This window comes from Loxodonta africana, chromosome 7 (assembly GCF_030014295.1).
Source record: "Loxodonta africana isolate mLoxAfr1 chromosome 7, mLoxAfr1.hap2, whole genome shotgun sequence".
NCBI classification, from domain to species: Eukaryota; Metazoa; Chordata; class Mammalia; order Proboscidea; family Elephantidae; genus Loxodonta; species Loxodonta africana.
The window spans coordinates 113,605,933-113,627,225 of record NC_087348.1 but is presented as its reverse complement, the minus strand read 5'-3'; the positions used below and the strand labels follow the sequence as shown (position 1 = coordinate 113,627,225).

Here is a 21,293-nt window from a genome sequence, read left to right as displayed (position 1 = left end):
CACTATGAGTTGAATCCACTCAATGGCAACAGGTTTGTTTTTTTGTTTTGGCATATAGAATTAGGGCCCATCCTACTTCAGTATGAACTCATGTTAACTAATTCCATCTGCAAAGGCTCTATTTCCAAATAAGGTCACATTCACAGGTACAGGACTTAGAACTTGAACACATTGTGTGGTGGACACAAATCAACTCATATCAGATGACAACTTGGCAGTGACCCTCTGAGATCCAGCTGTCTTGGTCCCTCTTCTACCCCGAGCTCTGCTTCCCTGTCTCCTCAGAGCTCCATTTCCCTCTCATCTCCTAACTGTAGGTAAGCTAGACTTTTCACAAGCCTTTTGTTTTCTCCCTACATTTTCTCTTAGAAAAGTCATCCACTCCCACAGCACCAAGTAACACTTCCATGAAAATGATTCCAAAATTCCAATCTTTAGCTCAGACCTCTCCCCTGCACTCCAGGTCAAGTGTCTAAGGGACATCTTTATGCTGACATCCTGATGGCCTCCTGAAAGCACGCCATCTGCCCCTCCTTCCTGTGAGGGCCTCTCTCTTCCCCTCAGCTTTTCCTGCTTGGTTGATTTGTGTCATAAACACTCCTGAAAGAGGCCTCTGGTTCTGTGGGAGGGTAAATCTGAGCATGGATGTGAGCAGAACGGAGGGAAGGAAGGAAAACCAAAGCTGCTTCAGAGGGTGAAGGAAACACACGACTGGGGTTGTTGACAAGAATATCGGTGGCCACTCAAGCTCTCTCAAGGGTTGGGTAAAAGAGGCCAGCCTAGGACTCCAGAATAATCTTCAAACCTGGGTTCCCCAACAGAAAAAGCTACAGGGCACAGGGAAGCACCAGGAACCAGTTGTTGTTGTTAGGTGCCATTGAGTTGGTTCCGACTCACAGCAACCCTATAGGACAGAGTAGAACTGCCCCGTAGGGTTTCTAAGGAGCAACTGGTGGATTTGAACTGCTGACCTTCTGGTTAGCAGTCGAGCTCTTAACCACTATGCCACCAGGGCTCCCCAAGGAGCAGAGGAAGCAGTCATTCTTGTGGGGCAGTGGGGGTGGAAGAAGGAATGGGCAGGAACATGGTGAGGGAGGGAGGAAGAGGTCTATAGCAGCTGAGGAGGCCTGGGGCAAAGATTCCAGTGTGTGTGTGCCAGGCTGCAGGACTTCTGTAGTCAGGTGGGTAAGTCAAAGGGTTACTCGGGAAAGGATCTTAAAGCAAAAGCAACATATAAAAGCACCTGCCACCCAGGGATTCCGATTCCCACCATTCTCTGAGGGGAAGGATTTGAATAGGGTCTGATGTCCTCATAAGTGGAAAAGTGACTGGGTCCCATCCAGTAGAGGGAATGCCCTCCTTCATCTTCCCTCCCACCCAACACCTATACAGTCAAAGCTAGGGGAAGTACCTCTTAAAAATGGTACCATCAGAGGTGAGTTATCCAGCTTGAAACTTTGGTTCCTTTATGATCCCTGGACATTTAGTTTTACACCTATTTTGTGGCACTTTATAAAAAAATATATAGTTTCAATTTCTATTGGTTCTATCTTCCTAATAGTTCCCAAATCCGTCCTTTTCTGGTCTACTATCTCACCTGTAGCCTGGTTTCTGCCTCCTAGAGGTTTGCTCACAATTAGGTTACTATCACCAGCATTTCTTACTTCACTCCCTTTTGGCAAATTCACCCTACGTATTGCCCGTGAGCTTCTTGTCTTCAGCTCGGCTCTCTTTCAGCAAACTCTTTACACATTAATCAGATTTTTTAAAAAACCTGCTGCTGCTGGTTTCAGAAAGTGGAATGAGCACAAGCATTTGTTGTCTCCCCCGCCCCCACCCCAGCATCCCACTAAAATGACTCTTTACTTCCTTTTCTGTTCCTTTATTAAGAAGAACCATCAGTGAACGAGCAGATTACAACAAGTATTTAGAAGATGGAGAGCACAGGAAAGCGTATCAAAAGGAAGAGGGGTGGCCAGAGTAAGTGGAGGAGATCACTGTGGTAGAAGGAGCTGATCTGCCAGACAGAACCTCTGAGAAGCTCTGGGCTCAGAGGGGGTAGGTGTGGGGCAGAGAGAAAAAGACTGGATGCTTCACACCCCCATGTCCTCTTGAAGTAAGCAGTCATGAAAGGTTATTAACCATCCCATAATAATTGTTTTTCAGAAAAGCCTACTCTAGCTACATTTTTGTTACCACTTTTACAGCACTTCGCCATGATTGGTCAAATCCTTAGGTTTTTTTCTCTTCTCCTGGCAGGAGGCCAAGGCACAGGTGCACTAACTCCAAATTTACCCGCTATATGACCTTCCTGGGGTGGCAGTAGCAAGCCATTGCCATTTTTTTAGGGCTGTGCAGAATATTTTTAAAATCATGGGCAAAAACTCATTCACTAAAATTAGGCAGGCTGCGCATGCCTCACGAGACTGAAGATCCTCCCTCGCTCTTCATGCATATGTATGTCACTCCCTATAAAAGAGCAAATCTACCCTGGTTCAGGGAGCTGGCAGCCTTAGTTCACAATACCCTGCCTGTCTCCCAGTTTGCAAACTGTGAATAAACCTTTCCATTCTTCCAACCCTGTGTCTGACTGACTTCAATTCTATAGTCTGCTTGACAAGAACCTATTAGTTGACAGCTTCACTCTGCCCAAATCCAGAGCTCAGGCAACCTAGCTTTAACCCTTGGGGTGCGGGGAACTTGCATACAGAAGAATGTTTTCTCTAAAAAAAACTAAATAAAATTCTGGATAATGATGAAGTTTTACATACGGGCGTTGGCACCCCAGAGAGAACCATCCTTATTCTGGCATTTGGGGGTCCTACGCCCCAGTATGGCTCCTGCCAACTCATTCTGAAGCAGGCTTCCAGTCAACAAGCCCTCCCTTGTACCTAGCACTCCCCATCACCCTTGCTCCTTAGGGGAAAGCAGACCCACATATACAACCACAGAGGAAACCCATACCAGCTAGCTAGAAAAATCAACCTAGCCCCTCATTCTTAAATATGGACAGACAGCCAAGATCACCAGACAGAGAAAACCAGCAGCACAAATTGAAGATCAAGATAAACAGAGCAGATTGACCTTGGAGGAAACAGATCATTCAGAGACTAAAAGCAAGCTTTAAAAAAATTCTAATTAGTATCTTCAGTGAGATTTGAGAAAATATTACATCCATAAAATCAGAGGCAACAGTCTGTGAAAAACAGCATGGGAATGAAAAACAGTCTCCTGGAAATTAAAAGTGGATTGCTGAAATTAAAAGGATCAGAAGATTACACTGAGAAACAGAACACAGAGCAGAAAGTTAGTCTGACTACTCTCGGAAAAGATAAGCTACCTTTGAAACTTTTTTTGTAGCTAAATCCAGAAATAGAAGTGGTCACCTCTGGGGAGGGGCTGGCCTGGGGGAAAAAAAAAATTTTTTTTTTTTTTTTGTAGCTGGAAATCTGTTACTTTGTATTATAAATCCTTTGAAATATGTGCTTTAGCCTTGTGCATATATCACTCTGATTAAAACAAATAATCCAACTGCAAATCTGACAATTCCACTCCACTACTTAAAACTAGTATTAACAACAACTTAATACTCATTACTCCTCCCAGCCAGGGACAGAATAGAGATCAGAGTCTTATATCTGACCATGACCTACCCACTAACTGCACACCCGCCCCAGCCTGACTCAGCTACTTACCAGGCCTTACAAACGGGACTTTGCAGACAAACTTAACTGGTTCCAAACCTGCTAATGGCTTATGTCTTAATTTGAACAATGGAAATGAGAAATTTCCTTCTCAAGGTTGTCTCAAGGCTGTTGTGAGGAGCCCTGGTTGCCCAATGGTTAGGTGCTCAGCTGGTAACTTAAAGGTTGGCAGTTTGAATACACCCAGTGGCTTAGTGGGATAAAGATCTGGCTTTCTGCTCCTGTAAGATTGCAGACTAGAAAACCCTACAGGGCAGTTTCTACTCTGTCACGTGGGGTCACCATGAGTCAAAATCGACTGCCGTTGTGAGATGAAATGTAACATGCTTAACAGAGCACTTAGGCCCACAGTAAAAAAAATCAGTAAATAGTAATAGTTAATAGGGCTCCCCTAGTCCTTGTGGTACAGTGGCTGCTAACCAAAAGGTCAGCAGTTTGAATCCACCAGCTGCTCCTTGGAAACCCCATGAGGCAGTTTTACTCTGTCCTATAGTGTTGCTATGGGTCAGAATTGGCTCTGCGTTAGGTGAAAATTTACAGAGCAAATTAGTTTCCCATTTAAAAGTTCATAATAAAATGTTTCATAATCTTGGTTGGAAACCCCATGGGGCAGTTCTACAGAGTAGATATGAGTTGGAATTGACTTAATAGCAATGGATAATGATAGTCCTGTTCTGATGCAAATAGTTAACATGCTAGGCTGGTAACCCACAATGTGTCAGCACTCTCCCCATTTCCACCCTGGGTTTCCTGTTTCCTTTTGTCCTAATTTTCTACCCCTTCCCGCCTTCTCATCTTTGCTTTTGGGCAAATGTTGCACTTTTGATCTCATATAATTGATTACTCTAAGGAGTACATTCCTCTCAGGTGTTACTGTTTATCATCTGTGCTTATCTATTGTTTGGCTGGGAAGTGGTCTCTGGGAATAGCTTCAGTCCCAGGTCAGAAGGGTGTCTTAGGGCCATCGTCTCAGAGGTGCCTCCAGTCTCCATCAGACCAGCAAGCCTCATCCTTTTTGTGAATTTGATTTTTTGCTTTACGTTTTTCTCCCTCTCTGTCCAGGACCTTCTGTTGTAATCTCAGTCAGGGTAGTTGGTAGAGGTAGCCAGGTACAATCTAGTTCTTCTGGTCTTGGCGTCATGTGGGCCATGGTTCATGTGGTCCATTAGTCCTTTGGTCTAACTGCTCCCTTGAGAATCTTCTTTGCTCCAGATGGGAAGAGACCAATAATTGCATTTTAGATGGCTGCTTGCAAGCTTTTAAGACCACAGACGCTGCTCACCAAGTAGGATACAGGATATCGTCTTTATGAACTTCTTTGTGCTAGTTGATGTAGACATCCTCCAAGTCTCTGGTCCTTTATCTTCTAGCCTAGGAACTTCATCCAGCAAGGTGTTTGATTACGTCTAAGAGGTTTCCCTGACTATATACCTTGTGTGTGCTATATGAGCCATGCCTACAGTCATGTATGTAGAAATATCCACCATCAAACCTATATCTGCTGGTGGGTGTGTTCCCTTACATCCTCCCACACCTCTTGGTGTAGCTATCTACCCATTTATCCATTTGTAAATTGTTAATATTAGTGATGCAGGACTGTCTAAGCTATAGTAGTTACCATAGTTGCCCTTCATTCTTGCATTAAAAAATATGGAACACTTCACAAATTTACATGTCATTCTTGCACAGGGGCCATGCTAATCTTTTAGTAATGTGCTGCTGAAGCAAGCATCCTATATGTATTTTTGAAACTGCAATTTATTTGATCAATTTAAGAGCGATTAAAGGTCCTAATGCAAGTATTTCATGTCTTGGGGATTTTGCTGCTTTTTGCCTAGAATTTCATTCCTGTTCTCACACACAGCCTAATGAACTGTCCTCTTTCCATTCAGGCTAGAGTCAAGCCTCAGGCCCTCTGCCATGCCTTCTCCAGACACCCACCTGGCCCCAGGCCCTGTTCTTACAGACTTCCAGCGAAGTGCTTCATCCCCACTGCTTCTCTCTGTATCCTACTCCAGACTGTGAACAGCTCCCTTGGCAGGACCTTGTTTGCTTTTATAACTTCAGTACCCCACCTGGAGCAGGGTGTGTTCAGTGAATGAGCATGTTCAAGGACGTATGGAAGGAATGGAGGCCAAGGGTAACCGAGAAGCTGGGCTTGCTGGAGTCTATAGAGAATGAATAATTGCTAGAAAAGTCAGCCATCTCAAGGACAGCCATAGTAGGGGCTCTCTCAGTCCAAGCAGAAGAATGTGGGCAAGGCCCTGTTGTGTGGGAAGCTGTGGCGCTTCAGGCACTGGAAGGTTCAAGAGGGCCATCAGCTGCCCAGTGCATTACAGACGTGAAGTGAAGGCAGTGTCAACGCCACCTCTCTAGCTCTGCGTCTCACCCTTGAGGACGTGGCACTGCCTGAGAAGCACTTTCTATCTCCAAGCAAACAGTGACAGTGACTTTTTTTTTTGTAAGTTAAATCATCTGACCCAACTATCCCATTCCTCTAAGGGGAAAACAAAACCAAGACAATCATTAATGAAGGTCAAAGGATTTGACAAAAGTCATATTGAAAGCGGTAAAGCCAGATTAGAACTCAGGTTTACAAAATTCCAGACCAGGGGAGGGAGGATTAAAAGAGGAAAAGCCAGAAAGCATTTCAGGCAGCTGCTTCAATCTTTGTACCCAAAGTAGAGATGATGGTCTGAGTGGCCCCCATCCCTTATTCTGGCCTTGGGTCTTTCGTATGGTGCATCACTATTGAAAAAAACAGTGTTGAACATATTCTTGTCAGAGATGTTGTGTGGATGTAAGGAGAGGGCCCTGAAGTTAATAATTGTTAGGTAAGTAATAACCAACTGGCCCCATTGTTGTACAGCTTGGCTCCCTGCACACAGAGCTAGGACAGAGGGGGCCACACAGAGAGAAAAGGTCAACTGCCGTTTTATTGGAGGCACCATCATAGGACAGGTGGCCAGGGCTGCCCCATCAGCTCTGCCACAGAAAAGGACAGGCATGCACTGGACGAGAAGGTCCCTGAGTCCCACGTCTGCACCCGCCACCATTCTTAAAATCAGGAGAAAGCAGAGCCCCTTGGAAATCCAGCCCCTAGCTGCCTCTCCAGCACAGTAAGGCAGAAGAGAGCAGGAGTGGGGCCTAAGATGGAACATGTAAGGTTCAGGCACCAGCTCCTGCAGCCCCGATGTCCTCTCTCCATCCCCAGCCTGTGCTGCCCCTTCTAAGGAGTGGCTTGCGGAAGGGGCGGCCAGGGCCTGGCCCACAGCTGGTGGAAGCGCATGCGTGTGCGTGTGCGTGGGAAACGGGGATCTCAGGAATGGAATGACAAGAACAGAGACAAGACCAGGAGGGGGCAGGAGAGTTCCCAGGACCGGGCAGGGTTGGCGAAGAGGCGGGCCACAGCCACATTGGGGTTGCCCTGAGCCGGCTCAAACCACTTCTGCATACACCGTCCACTGCTGCGGCGCTCAGGGCTTGCCTTGTAGGAGTTGCTCCAAATCTTGTCACACAGGTCAGCCGGGGTGGGGAAGTAATCGGGGAAAGGGAGGCAGTGAGCCCCTGCAGGGCAGCGGACCTTCCCTGCGGAAGATAGAGGCCTGCACAATTTCCCTCCTACCACCACCACCACTACTCCCACACCCCCAGCATTTGCCCGTGGGAGGAAAGGGGGGTTTACACCTGCCCCCAGGTAGGAGACCTCCCAGGGGCCGCTTCATTCCCCTGGCCCTGTTGGGCACACTCACCCCGTCTCCAGTCCCAGCCGCCCTGCCAGTTGGATTTGCATGTGTACGACGAGCGGCAGTCATCCCACCACTGCTCACAGTCCTCCCAGCACAGCGGCACGCCCACGATGCCCTTTTCCTGCCCACGCGGGTCCACCTGGGTCCAGGCACAGAAACAGGCAAGAACATTAATAGCAGCAGTTTGAAGGCTATTAGTAGCTACAGTGGTACTTGTGCCATGTACCATCTGTACATTACCTCTTACCAACACAGTCTATAAAGTACTGTTATTTTACAAATGAGAACAATGAAGGCTAGAGGTTAGTTTGTGCCAGATCACGCAGCTAATAAATATAAGAGATGGAATTTGCACTCAGGTCCATTCAACTCCACCAAGCCACCACAGGTGACAGTCCTTCATCCTATTGTTCCCATTGGCCTAGTCTCTCCCACTGGCCTCTCCAGGGCTGAAGTAGCTTCCTCTTCACCCTTTTTCCACCTGGGGGCCTCTAACTCTGCTCTGTCCATAGGGGGACCGCACCTCCTGCTCCTACTAGCTTTCTGGAGACACCAGCATAAGATGGGCGGGGTACTCAGCCTCTTAGTAACAGGCATTGCACTCATCTTCTTCCTGTCCGCCATCTTGCCTTCCCACCTGTTGAATCCAAGGCCCCAGGTTTGGGGAGCACTCGTAGAAGCAGAAGGCCTGGATGAAGTGCTTCTGACAGCTGGGGGTCAGCAGCCCACAATGAGTCAAGCTGAAGTTGTAGAGCAGGGACATGTCCAGGTGGGCCTCCCAGCTCGTGTTGGCTGTGCAGCAGGCATTGTCCTTCCAGGGGGTGCACTGAAGGTGGGGGAAGAAGCAAAGGGCTGAGTGTCTAGGGCACAAGGGGGCAGAATAAAAATGTCTCTTAGGAGAGGACCAGGGCTGGTGGGATCCCTTTAAGCCAGCAGCCCCCTATCCTGATTGTCAAGTTATTGCTGTTGTTAGGTGCCGTGGAGTCAATTCTGACTCATAGTGACCCTATATGACAGAGTAGACCTACCCCACGGGGTTTCCTAGGCTGTAATCTTTATGGGAATAGATTGCTACATCTTCCTCCCACTGAGCAGCTGGTTGGGTTCGAATTACCAACCTTTCAGTTAGCAGCTGAGCACTTAACTGTTGTGCCACCAGGGCTCCTTTGATTGTTGGAGGAGCCCTGATGATTTGACAGTGTTCACACCAAAGGGCAGAAGGCGCCCTGCACGCTGACCTCTCTGCCACAGGCTGCTGCTGTCACCTAGAAGCAAGACTTCCAGGGTTTCAGCTCTTGAGAGGTGGTGGAGGCCTTTGGAGGGAAGCAGGTAGAGAGAGGCAGCCCAGCGAGACCCAGGGAATCTGGGATTGCATTGGTGGGAGGGTACCTGCACCTGAGAAAGACTCAGACTAAAATCTTGCTCACCCTACAACTCCTTCTTGATCTCTGTTAATTGCCTTCAGGAGCTTGAGGGAGGGGTCACTTCAGAAATACGTTTTCCCAGGGCCTGCTGGTAGGAGGGAGGACAAGGTTTGTTTTCATCTATGCTGAACCAACAATGAGCTTCTGGCATCACCATTGGAGCCAGCTCCCTGTGTGGCTGGAACAGCTCAGAGATGGAACTTTAATTTTTTTTGTGCTTTAAGTGAAAGTTTGCAAATCAAGTCGGACTCTCATTCAAAAATTTATAAACACCTTGCTATACTCTTGCTCTCCCCCTAATGAGACAGCACACTCGTCCCTCCACTCTCATCAGAGATGGAACTTTAAATCACTGGACTTAATGGTCAGCAAGGGTCATTCAAGGCAGATTAACCAGTAAGCAAGGTATCCATGGCTTAATTGCGTTTACTTACTAATCTGTAGTGAACAATTTCACATGGGTTTCACATCTTTTATGTGGTAAAGAACTTACAACAGATTAGTAAGTAAGTACAAGTAAGCCCGTGCATACCTTGCTTATTGGGTAATCAGTCTCTGATCATAGTCTCTCTCTAGTTGCCTTTGCCCAAATCCCAACTTAAGGAACCAGACAAGCCTGGATTGATGGGGGTTCAGAGATCATCGTGGCCTTTGTGTCCCCCTCTCACCCTTAGGCCAGGTCTGACCTCGTACCTCCTCGTAGAGCTTGTCTTCTGGGCTGGGCTCTGTCTTGTGGTGTTTGGTGTTCATGCAGACATTGAGCAGCTTGTCCTGAGACCACGTAGTTGTGACCGTCCACATCCCTAGCAGGAGCCGCCACCACCATGCCATGGCCTGCTGCAGACGGGAGACCTGCTCTGCTCACAAAATGGGGAGGACACCCCTGTCCCCCTCCCTCCACCATACCAGGCACTGAGGAGGGAGCATAGGGTCAAGGTTTCCTCAAGTGATGGTGACACCAGTTACCCCCAGACGTGAGGCACATCACAGAAGGTCAGGCTGGGATAGAATAAACCTTAGACACTTCACCCTCAACCATTGTATAGATGCATAAACTGAAGTCCAGAGAGGGGAAAACATGAGCCCTAAGGTGACAGTCAGGGGTAGAAAGGTTCACAGCCTTCACTGGGAAAATTTTTCCCAGCCCTTTTTTCTCTGGGAGGCAGCCTTTTTAACTCAGTGATATAAACCAGTTGCCATGGACTCGATCCTGCCTCATGGTGATCCCATGTGTGTCAGAGGAGAACTGCACTCCATAGCCTTTTCAATGGCTGATTACTCCAAAAGTAGATCACCAGGCCTTTCCAAGGCACCTCTGGCTGGACTTGAACCTCCAACCTTTCAGTTAGCAGCCGAGCATGTTAACCATTTGCACCACCTGGGGACTCCACTTAGTGATATATGGGCTGAGGATTCAGAGCTTTGGTCCTGGCCCGCAATGAACCTCAAAATGGTGGCCAAGTAACCAAACAAATGCCTTGTAATCAGATTCTCCAGGGTCCAAAGGCTGTGACTTGGTAGCATGACAAACCCAGTCCTGCCCCACCAAGTGCTAACCTTAATTCCAGCCCCTCTAAGCAGTCCAAGCAAGACCTACAGCTCCTTGGAGAAGCTTGTCCTTTCCCAGTTCCTAGGCCTTCTAGCCAGTCCTTTCCACTATAGAAATCGTTCCTCTTCCACCAGCTTCATCCCATCTCAAATCCTTCTAAGCATGAGGCTGGATCCCCACGTTCCCAGCCACCTTGCTGGCATCTCAGAGCCAGGGAGTATGGCCAGGCCTGAGTCAGAGAGAGGAGCCTTCCACTTCCAAAGCCCAATCCCATCACAGGAATGGGGAGGACAGCCTTTCACTTGGTGTTTATTTGAGCTCTGTGTTTCCAACCTTGTTCTGGATGGTGATGGTAATGACAGGGAATACAAACAGAGACCTCCTTCCCCCCTTTCCCCTTCCCCCTCCCCCCAGAAGAGGGCAGAATCGAGGAACCATGCCTCAAAAACCCAGGCCCCAGGAGGACACTATCTTTTAAAAGGCAACTAGGGAACAGGCTCCTTCAGCCTTCACTGACCTTGGGGACCCATGGCTGTCCCAGTTCTCCAGTCCTTGAGGGAGCCTGCAGTGGACCCAGCATAGTGAAACTGAAAATCCTAGGCCTAGCTTAGGTTTTTCTAGACCCCCGGGCTCCACCTTCAGAGCCCATTCTCAAGTCTAAATCTATGGTCACTCTCTGTCCACAGCACAAGTTACAAGGGCATAAACAGCTATGGAGTATTTTTAAAGAATCAAGTACATTAGTCTTGGACCAAAGAGGGAAGGTGCTTTCCGTGCTCCCTCCATACTCACTTTCAGAGCAGTGAATGCTTCAGGTGCTCCCTCCCACGCCAGAGACTTGGAGACTTAGGAGAATTACCCTGTCCTGCCCATTTATTACCCAAACCTGTTTTTATTACCCAACCCTGTTTCTACTAGGCCCAGGTGCAGAGCAGAACTCTAGGCGGCTCCATTAAACAGGACCTGTCTTACCCAAAAGTGTGGCCTCTTGTAGATGGGACAGGGTGGATTCTCAACGAGTTTGCTTCCTCAGAGAAATAGAGACTCCGTAATGGTTAAGATTCTGGATTCTTCCATCAGTTACTAAGCTCAGCTTTCAGCTTTGGTACTCACTAGCTGGATGACTTTGGGAAAATTACTTAAACTCTCTAAACATCAGTTCGACCATCTGTAAAAATGGTTAGTACAATGGGGTTGTTGGGAAGAAGGAGTTAGAGTTGTTGTTGTTAGGTTCTGAAGAAAGATGTGGCAGTCTGCTTCCATAAAGATTTACAGCCATGGAAACCCTATGGGGCAGTTCTACTTTGTCCTATAAGGTCACTATGAGTCAGAATCAACTTGACGGCAGTGGGTGGGTTGTTAGGTGCCATAGAGTCGATTTCAACACATAGTGTCCCCATGTGACAGAGTAGAACTGCCCCATAGGGTTTTCTTGACTATAATCTTTATGACAGCAGATCACTAGGTCTTTCTCCCATGGAGCCAGTAGGTGGATTCGAACTGCCGACCTTTTGGTTAGCAGCTGAGCACTTAACCTGAGCAGGGCTCCTGGTGCATGAAAAAGACTTAGTGTGGTGTCTGGCACAGAGCAAGCACTCAGTAAGTCTTACCAGTTTAAATTCGTATTCTTTTATTTTCTGGAGCCTCTCTCTGCCCAGCCCTGCAGCTGTCCTTGCCTCTTCATCAGCTCAGTTACTTGGGGTGGGCCATACAGTGGTTTGAGTAACAGCACCCTCCTCGGCTCACAGGAGCAAAGCTTCCTGCTGGAGAGCAGACCCACCAGTACACAGCAGCACAGAAGATGAAGTATGTGGCCTTGAAGATCCAAGAATTTAAATGCATGACCAAAGCCAAAACAAACAAACAAAAAAAGACCCTCTGCAACCCACAGAACAGCCTCCTTAGCATAATGCCTCAAGAGCAGGAACGCTGTCCCGTGAAATATTCTACAAGCACTCTCAGCAGTAATAATCATGAAAATATCCTTGTCCACTAAAGAGAGTCTGTGAAACTTGGAGAGGACTCTTAGGAAAGTCCCGAAGACATGAAAACACTGGAAAAGGAGCCCCTTGCTTTGCCTGTTTCTTGTAACAAGCTTCCCCTCCAAAATAGGAATAGCCGAAGCCACTGGAGTTTTGCTAATAACATGTAGGAAATGAGAACAGAGCATGAAAAGCATTTTTTAACAGAAGAAAATGAAACAAATATATTGTGTTATTCAACTGCTTAGCTGACCTGCAAAGCATATAATAATCATCATGTTGGAAAATGACATTTCCCACTCCTTGCTAATCACAGCCACTATGTACTGAGTACTTCCAAGGGCCAGACACAGGGGTGATGCTGTGTATACACAGTCTCGCTTATTCCTCACAATGACTGCACAGTGATCAACCTCCCCATTTAACTATGAGGAAACTGAGGCTCAGCTAGCAAGTCGCAAAGCTAGAATCTGAGTGCAGTTATTGTTAGCTGCCATTGAGTTGGCCCCCAACTCATGGAACCCCATGTACAATAGAATGAAATGCTGCCAGGTCCTGTACCATACCCATGTGTCTTAGTTATCCAGTGCTGCTCTAACAGAAATACCACAAGTGGATGGCTTTAGCAAAGAGTAATTTATTTTCTTACAGTAAATTAGCCTAAAAGTCCAAATTCAGAGTGTCAGCTCCAGGGGAAGGCTTCTCTGTTGGCTCTGGAGGACGGTTCTTGACCTCAATCTTCCCCTGGTCAAGGAGCCTCTCACGTGCAGGGACCCCAGGTCCAAAGGACGCGCTCTACTCCTGGTGCTGCTTTCTTGGTGGTATGAGGTCCCCAAATCTCTCCTTGCTTCCCTTTCCTTTTATCTCTCTTGAGCGATAAAAGGTGGTGCAGGCCACACCCCAGGGAAACCCCTTTACATTGGATCAGGGAGGTAACCTGAGTAAGGGTGGTGTTACAATCCCACCCTAATCCTTTTAGCCACAGGTAGAGATTATGATTTATAACACATAGGAAAATCACAAAATGGAGGAAAACCACACATGGCCTAACCAGCTGACATATATTTTGGGGGGACAAAATTCAATCCATTACACCATGATTGCTTGCCGGGAGGACCATTTGATCCATAAGATTTTTATTGGCTAATTTTTGGAAATAGATCATCAGACCTTTCTTCCTCATTTGTCTTAGTCTGGAATCTCTGCTGAAACCTGTTCGGCATCATAGCAACATGCAAGTCTTCACAGGCAGATGGGTACATTGGCTGGGAATTGAACCAGGGTGTTCCACGTGGAAGGCAAGAATTCTACCATTGAACCACTGGTGCCTCAAGAACCCAAGTATACCTGATTCCGTATCTGATGCTCTTATGGACCAGGTGATGGAGAGATCTCCAGTACTGAAAGAGTAGGGGCTGTCTGGGTCTCAAACGAAATCTTTTTTTTTTTTTTTTTTTAAGTTAAATCCCATAATTAGATTGTGTGTGTGTGTGTGTGTGTGTGTTGGGGCTGGGTGTTATGGATTGGATTGTGTCCCCAAAAATGTGTGTCAACTTGGCTACGCCATGATTCCCAGTACTGTGTATTTGTCCACCATTTTGTGATCTGATGTGATTATCCTATGTGTTGTAAATGCTAACCTCTATGATGTCAATGAGGCAGGATTAGAGGCAGTTATATTAATGAGGCAGGACTTAACCTATAGGATTAAGTTGTATCTTGAGTCAATCTCTCTTGAGATATAAAAGAGAGACGTGAACAAAGAGGAGTGGGCCCTCCTACTACCAGGAATGAAGAACCAGGAGGGCAGTGGGTCCATTGGACCCAGAGTCCCTCCACTGGAAAGCTCCTAGACCAGGGGTAAGATTGATGACAAGGACCTTCCCCCAGAGCCGACAGAGAGAGAAAGACTTCCCCTGGAGCTAGTGCCCTGAATTCAGACTTATAGCCCCCTAGACTGTGAGAGAATAAATTTCTCTTTGTTAAAGCCATCCACTTGTGGTAGTTATACAACAGTGAGTGTTGGCATTATTCACAAAGTGATGGCTACAAACCCAGCCTCCCATATCCCTGTCTAAAGTAGAGCTTGAGGTTCCCTCTTCAGGGTCAGGCACCAGTGGTAATGGAGTTTCTGTAGCATGGGTCTCTTCACCTGGGTGTCTACTTGGCAGGGGTAGAAACAGGTTCTCATGTTCTGTTCAAACCCCCACAAATATTCAAGAAGCTCTAAGGAATGAAGAGGCTTGAGATTTTAGTTTTAATGTTAAGTTTAAGGTGGCTGTGGATGTGGCAGGGACAGAAATCCAGAAATGAATCACAAAAGTCATTACTGAGATGGAGCACTGGTCCTCTGGTACAAGGTTGAAGGTGGCTTCATATGGAGAGAAGAAGGATGAGGAGGGACTTGCTAATGGTCTCCAGAACAAGGCTGTCGGAAATGAGCTAAAATTGTAGCAAGCACAGGTGCCGATGAAAGGAAGGAGGGAGAGAGGAAGAGAGGAAGGAATTACCAAGTTGCCTTTCAGAGAGCAGGTGGTCAGCCAGCATCTGCTCCCCAGAGAGGCAGTTTACAGCCCTTGAAGAGACCTTGTTTTTTTGCCTTATTGTTACTGAATCTTCCAAAGAAGTCTATTTTCTGCCTGGAAGCTGATAAACCAAAGCTGGCTGTAGATGAAACCATTTGAAGCAGCTGATCCAAAACAATTTTATTCTTACAGAACAAAAACAGAACACTTAAATTGCCAAGAGAAGCAGTCCAACAACATTCAGAGCGTTCTGAGAGGACAGCGAGGAGTGCAGGAGCAGGGAATGGAGCAGGCTAGTGTGTTGCCACTTTGGCTGGGGGGCTGGTGTCTCATGTCCAGACTGAGCTCTGATTTGGCGCTACAGGAGATGCGGCGTAGTAGTGACTGACTCCCATCCCCAGGCTTCAATCATACATGAGGTCACCCAAAGCGCTGAAGCTCACTGAGTTCAAGAACAGGCTCAAAGAGCACAGAACTTGTGTCAAGACTGACATCAGAGGCCAGCTGGAGGAGACACTGGTAAAGCTGGTTCTTAGTGGCTCTTACGAGTCCTTCTCACCAAGAAATCTATTGACCATCCTTGCCTAAACTCTTCATCGGTTTGCATCTAGGGCAGGTATCCCTAAGTATCTTATCCTTCCCTCTTCCTTCCCTGTACATCCATTCAATCACCAAAGCTCCCATGGCTTCCTGTACTTCTGTTTAACATTACTTATTACAGAATATTGTAATCTTCTGTATATTTGCTTGCCCCCCCCCCCACCCTTTAGACTCTGAGTTCCTTGAGGGTGAGGAACTTGTTTATCTTTGTGTTACTAGCCCCTAGCACAGTTTACATAGAAGAGCCTGTAAATGTTTGAATGACTTAACTTTCTAAATATCTCTTCAATTCAAATTCTGTTACCCCTTTTTCTATCCCTACGATCTGGGTCATGATTATCTCTTGCCTTAATTCCTGCAACAACCCCATAACTTCCCCCTTCCAAATCTTTATTCAAGCAGCAGCCAGAATGATCTGTTCCCCACCCCCAGCATTTTGTTATGAAAATTCTCAAAATACAGAGAGTTGAAAGAATTTTACAATGAACATCCATATGCCTACTACCTAGATTCTACCATTATTACCATTTTACTATATTTTCTTTGTCACATATCTAGCCATTTATCCATCCCTTTATCCATCTGGAAACCCTGGTGGCGTGTGATTAAGAGCTACGACTGCTAACCAAAAGGTCTGCAGTTCAAATCCCCCAGGCTCTTCTTGGAAACCCTGTGGGGCAGTTCTACTCTGTCCTATAGAGCCACTGTGAGTCGGAATCAACTCAACGCCAACAGGTATTTTTTATCTACCCACCAATCCATCTTTTTAAAAATGCATTTCCAAGTAAATTACAGACCCAAGCATATTTCCCTCTAAATAATTCAAACATCCATATCATTAATGAGAATTCTATATTCGTTTAGTTTTTTTTTTTTTTCAGAATGGTCTTTTTAAAATGTAAAGATGGTTACCATATTCCTGTGTTTAAAACACTTCTGGACCTTAAGATAAGGTCCCAAATCCTTAACATGGCACACAGGACCTTTTTTTTTTTCTTTTTGTGGTGAAAATGCGTACAACAAAACTTTTGCTAGCACAACTTCCATATTTAAAGTCAATGGCATTGATTACGTTTTTCATGTTGTGCCACCATTATCGCTTTCCTTTTCCAAAATATTCCACCATCATTAACGTAAACTCAATGCCCCCCAAACAAAATATTCTTCTTTCCCCCCCACCCTCCCACCCCAGTAACTGTTAGTAATCTTTAGTTTCTATATACTCGTTTCATATAAATGAGATCATACAGTATTTGTCCTTTTGCGACTAACTTACAATGTTTTCAGGGTTCATCCATGTTGGAGCACACATGTGGATTCATTTCCCTTTACGGCTGCATAATATTCCATTGTATGGATATACTGTATTTTGTTTATCCAGTCATCTATTGATGGACATTCTGGTTGTTTCCACCTTTTTGCTGGTGTGAATAGTGCTGCACTGAACGCAAGGCCTTTTTCAGTCTTCGTCCTATTTACTTTTCTTAATCTGTTGTCCTTTCTCTCATCTATACTCTAGGCACTTGTTTACCATGCTGGTCTGCAAGTGCCCTGCTACCTTACATATGGCTCCCTCTGCCAGGGCTTTTCTCTCATAGCTTACCCTTTGCGTCTAGCTAGCTCCTATTTACCCCTCAGCTCTCTGAAGGGCTAGTTTCTCCTCAGGGAAGCTTGCACTGGTACTCCAGGGACTGGCTAGATGTCCCTTAGTGTCTTGTGCTTACCGTTGTCAGTGCACTTACCACCCGACATTGTGCATGCCTGCTTCCAGGCTTGTCCCCACCTCTCGACTGTAAGCAGTTTGGGGATAGACACGGTAATGTTCACAGTGTTAAGACAGTGGTTGGCCCAGAGTAGATATCCAATCTATGTTTGTTGAGTAAAAGAGGAAGAATACCTGGAAAAAAAAATGCATTTCTTAAAGACATTGTTTTAATACAGACACTTCCCTAGTTTAACCTGACTTGCCCTTCTCTTCTCCCTTTCCCTTTCCCCCTTCCTTCCTTTTCCCCTTTTTCTTCCAGTCACTTGTCCTATTCTCCCCTCTCCTTCTCCGTTGTAGTTTAAACTGACCTCTTCTATTTCCCCTCCCTCCCCTCCCCTCCCCTCCCCTCCCCTCCCCTTCTCTATTTCTTTCCTCTCTCTCTTCCTTTCTTCTCCACTCTCTTTTCTCTGCAATTTTTCTCCCTCATCCTCAGACTTTCAGACTGGAACACCTTCACTTTTTGATGATTTCTGTGAGATTTCAGACTGTTAATCCTGGGACCTTTCATCACCACTTGAGGAAGGCCACTTTTTAGGCCTAATCACAACAATGGAGATGAGTGGGAAGCCTCTCAGGGTTGGAGAGAGTCCAAGTAAGGAAAGGACTGATAGAAAAGCATCAAAATTCTAAGGGAAAGAGATTAACTGAGAATTAGACACAGGGGAGAAAGCTATGCCACAAAGAACAAAAATTTTTACTCTCCAGCTTATTTTTCTTGTCAGGTTGGAGACTCCTCTCTTCAACACAAATTTTCCCTGTTGTTAATGTTCCTTTGTTAAATTCAAGCCAGTCTGCCTCTGGGTCTACCAGATAGTGTTAATAATAAGTAACTAAGGTTTGTATGCAGTTTTACAATGTGTAGCTGTTCTCAAAACATTTTTTCTTTCAATTCTCTCAACACCCATCTCGGAACTGTCCCTTGGTGCTAAATTTCACCCTAGATTCAGTCCTGTCCCTCTGTTTCTCTTCCTAGCCAAAGACTCATTTATGTTCCTTGTGGCTCCTCCGTACTACCTCCCATTCATTTGTCAACCACTGTAGCCCGGCTTCCCACCACCATCCTGTGGAATCCAATCTTGCCAAATTCACCATCAGTCTCCCAATTCTTTAATCCAATGGGCAAGGTCAATCCATATCCTACTTGACCTCTCAGTTGCCTTTGACCAAGGTACTCCCTTCTACCTTCTTGAAACTCACTTCTCCCTTGATTTCCAGGGCTCTGCTCTGTTCTGGTTTTCTCCCTACATCTCAATTTGCTCCTTCTTAGCCTCCTTGGTAGGCTCCATTTCTTCCATCTGCCACTTAAGTGTTTTCTTGAGCTCTGTCCTTGGGCCTCTTCTGTTCTTATTGTTTATCCTCTCTGGGCAATCTTACCCGTCCTGTGACTTCGGTGATCACCTATACGTGTGTAGCTCCTAAATCTCTCTGTCCAGTCCTGACCCTCTAGAATTGCATATCCATATGCCTCCAATGGTATTTCCCTTGGATTTTCCACAGGTACCTTACACTCATTATGTCCCAACTGTTCTTAGTAACTCTTTCATTCAGCTTTTCTATTTTGGTTAATGGGACCTCATTCCTCCAGTCATCCAGGCTGGAGGCCTGGAGTTGTCCTGGATTCCTCTCCCTCTCCTACCTCATGCAATGCTTTAACATGACATGTAAGGCTCTTCATAAGCTGTCTGTGATTTACGGCAAAAGCCCTTCTCCCTCCCTTATCCATCCCCACCCTACACACTAGCCACCCTGAACTAGTTACCATTCCTCCAAATGCGCCACTTCTCTCTACCTTTGCACCTGCAGCTCCCTCTGCAGGGCTGATCTTTTCCTGCTTCTTCATCCACCATTCATCCTTTAGGTCTCTACTTAGCAGCATCACCTCTGGAAAGTCTGCCTTTGACCTTCCTTGGGTTAGGATCTCTCCTGCAGGCTCTCATGGCTTCTTGTACTTCTGTTTAGCATTGAATTTATTACAGATTATTGTGATCTTCTATATACTTGCTTACCTCCCCCTTTAGATTCTAAATTCCTTAAGTGTGAGGAATTTCTCTTTTCATTCTGTTACCAGCCCCTAGCACAGTTTATGGTGCATAGAAGAGCCTCTAAATGTTTAAATGAATGAATGGGACATGCCAGGTGTGAGAACCTGCAGGAGTCTGAACCTGCAGTAGAACCCAGTTTTTCTGTATCCATGGACAGTACGTTTTCCTCATAGTTCAATTTTCAGCACCCATCCTTGAATGTTCCATCCTGATAGCCTAGTGTGGTTAAAATTGAAAGTGTGTTTGAACAGACACAAACCTATCCATAGCTGCTTTCAGAGGGTCTTAGAATACTCCTATATATGTTCTTTTAGACAGGGACAATTTTACATTGTTATAATACATATGGTCCAGTGGTCCAGTCCAGCCATGGATGCCCAGAGGATAACGCTTAGCCTCAGTGTGTCTTCTACCCACATCTCCTAGCCCACCATCCAAGGGATATGAGCCACAGCTGGCCTGAGCCTTAGAATGGTAACCATTGCCCTATTCTTGTTGAGGGAAAGGGAGGAGGCCCAAACTCCAGTTAAACTGAGCTGTCTTTAATACTTCCAATTCTCCATGCTCAATCTTGCTCCAGGCTTTGCACATGCTGGTCCCTTTTACATAGGATGCCCTTCCCTCAATCCCCACCACACCCCATACTTTCATTTTGCTGACTCCTTCCATTTTTTAAGTCTCAATTTAGACCTCACAAACTCAAGGAGGCACCAGGAGGCTGATTAGATGTCCCTCCTGGTGCCCTCATTGCCTTTGGGTCACCTCAATCATGACACTTGCCACACTATTCTGGAATTGGCTGATGACTTATATGTGTCCTCCACTAGGCTATAAGCTCCTGGACCAGGACAGACTATGTTTGCCCATTTCACAGGTGTTAATGGTGGTGCCTGGAACAGTATAGGCATTCAGTAGTTATTTGTTAAGTAAAGAAGTGATTTTTTTTTTTTAATAAGAAAGCTTCTCTGTATGATTCATTTTTACCAAGAAACACACCAGGAAAAATTCTGAGAAACCTCAGTTTTTGTGTATAGTTACAGTTATAAGTGTTATAGATATGTGATGTCCAAGCTCATGGGTTTCTGCCTTAAAAAAAAAAAGTGTTTTTTCTGTTCTTCATTCACCTCTCACCCATTACTAGATGACCTGTGCCTCGAAGGTCTTGTCTTACTCAACTTCCTGACTCCCCACAACTCTACAAACCATGAGGCTTGGCACATGTGGTCATGAATTGTTTTTCTCCTAGGCACTTACACCATTTCAAGTTTTAAGACTAGAAGTGGATCAGCTGATATTTCATAGGCAAGAGAAAATAAACATGCAGCTTTCTAGATTTGTTTTAGTCTTTGTCTTATGCTGAAAATGTCTGAGAAAACTCACAGAAGGGTTGGAAAGTCCACAATGTACTTTGTGGTTTATAGAAAGCAAAGGGTGGAAAGTAAATAGTTTTAAGGTGGTAAATATTTAGCTCCTTATGCCCTTGTGCCTACAACTGAAAAGATAGATAAGGAAAAATTAATTTTCTAAAAGACTGTATGTAAATTGGCTTCTGGCAATGCAATGATTAAGCAGTTGTCATTTTTAGAAAAGTGAATTTTGTGATTCTTTAGAGACCTCTGTTACCGACCAATATGATATATATATATAACATTTTGTGACGTTCTTGAATGGTTTATAGTTATTTAAGACTTCAGTCTGGAGAATTTTAATGATTGCGAATACTCAATGATTCCACTTTATAAAACTAGATTCTAACTTGCTAATTGTTTCCTCAGACTTGAGCTGATGATTCTGTTTTTTGATCAAAGCTTCTGAAAAATCTTGTTTCCATGGCTACTGAGGCTTAAGAGGAAACATTGACTCATCTTGCTATACTGTCCTCAATTCTGCATCCCATCTGTAGGTAAGTGGAATGTCTCTCTCAGCCAAATCCCTGGCAAGATGGTATCATTG

At 45.6% G+C, this 21,293-nt stretch overlaps 1 protein-coding gene and 1 pseudogene across 1 annotated transcript; both read right to left on the bottom strand.

Annotated features, from left to right (window-relative positions):
* Positions 1-5,348: 5,348 nt before the first annotated feature.
* On the bottom strand, positions 5,349-5,489 carry LOC111752145 (U6 spliceosomal RNA; annotated as a pseudogene).
* A 348-nt stretch (positions 5,490-5,837) lies between these two features.
* Positions 5,838-9,896, bottom strand: IZUMO1R (IZUMO1 receptor, JUNO). Its single transcript, XM_010595475.3, has 4 exons — positions 9,571-9,896; positions 8,091-8,279; positions 7,457-7,592; positions 5,838-7,292 (listed from the first exon to the last, which is right to left on the bottom strand). The coding sequence occupies exons 1-4, from the start codon at positions 9,706-9,708 to the stop codon at positions 7,024-7,026; spliced, it is 732 nt and encodes a 243-aa protein (XP_010593777.2). The 5' UTR covers positions 9,709-9,896; the 3' UTR covers positions 5,838-7,023.
* Positions 9,897-21,293: the final 11,397 nt, after the last annotated feature.

Bases quoted from the DNA above. Each gene is read 5' to 3' on its own strand.
- IZUMO1R (XM_010595475.3), bottom strand. From the start codon at position 9,708: ATGGCATGGTGGTGGCGGCTCCTGCTAGGGATGTGGACGGTCACAACT. The intron at 8,280-9,570 runs GTACGAGGTCAG...CCCCACCTTCAG, and splicing joins AAGACAAGCTCTACGAGGAG to TGCACCCCCTGGAAGGACAA. The intron at 7,293-7,456 runs GTGAGTGTGCCC...TATCTTCCGCAG, and splicing joins CGGCTGGGACTGGAGACGGG to GGAAGGTCCGCTGCCCTGCA.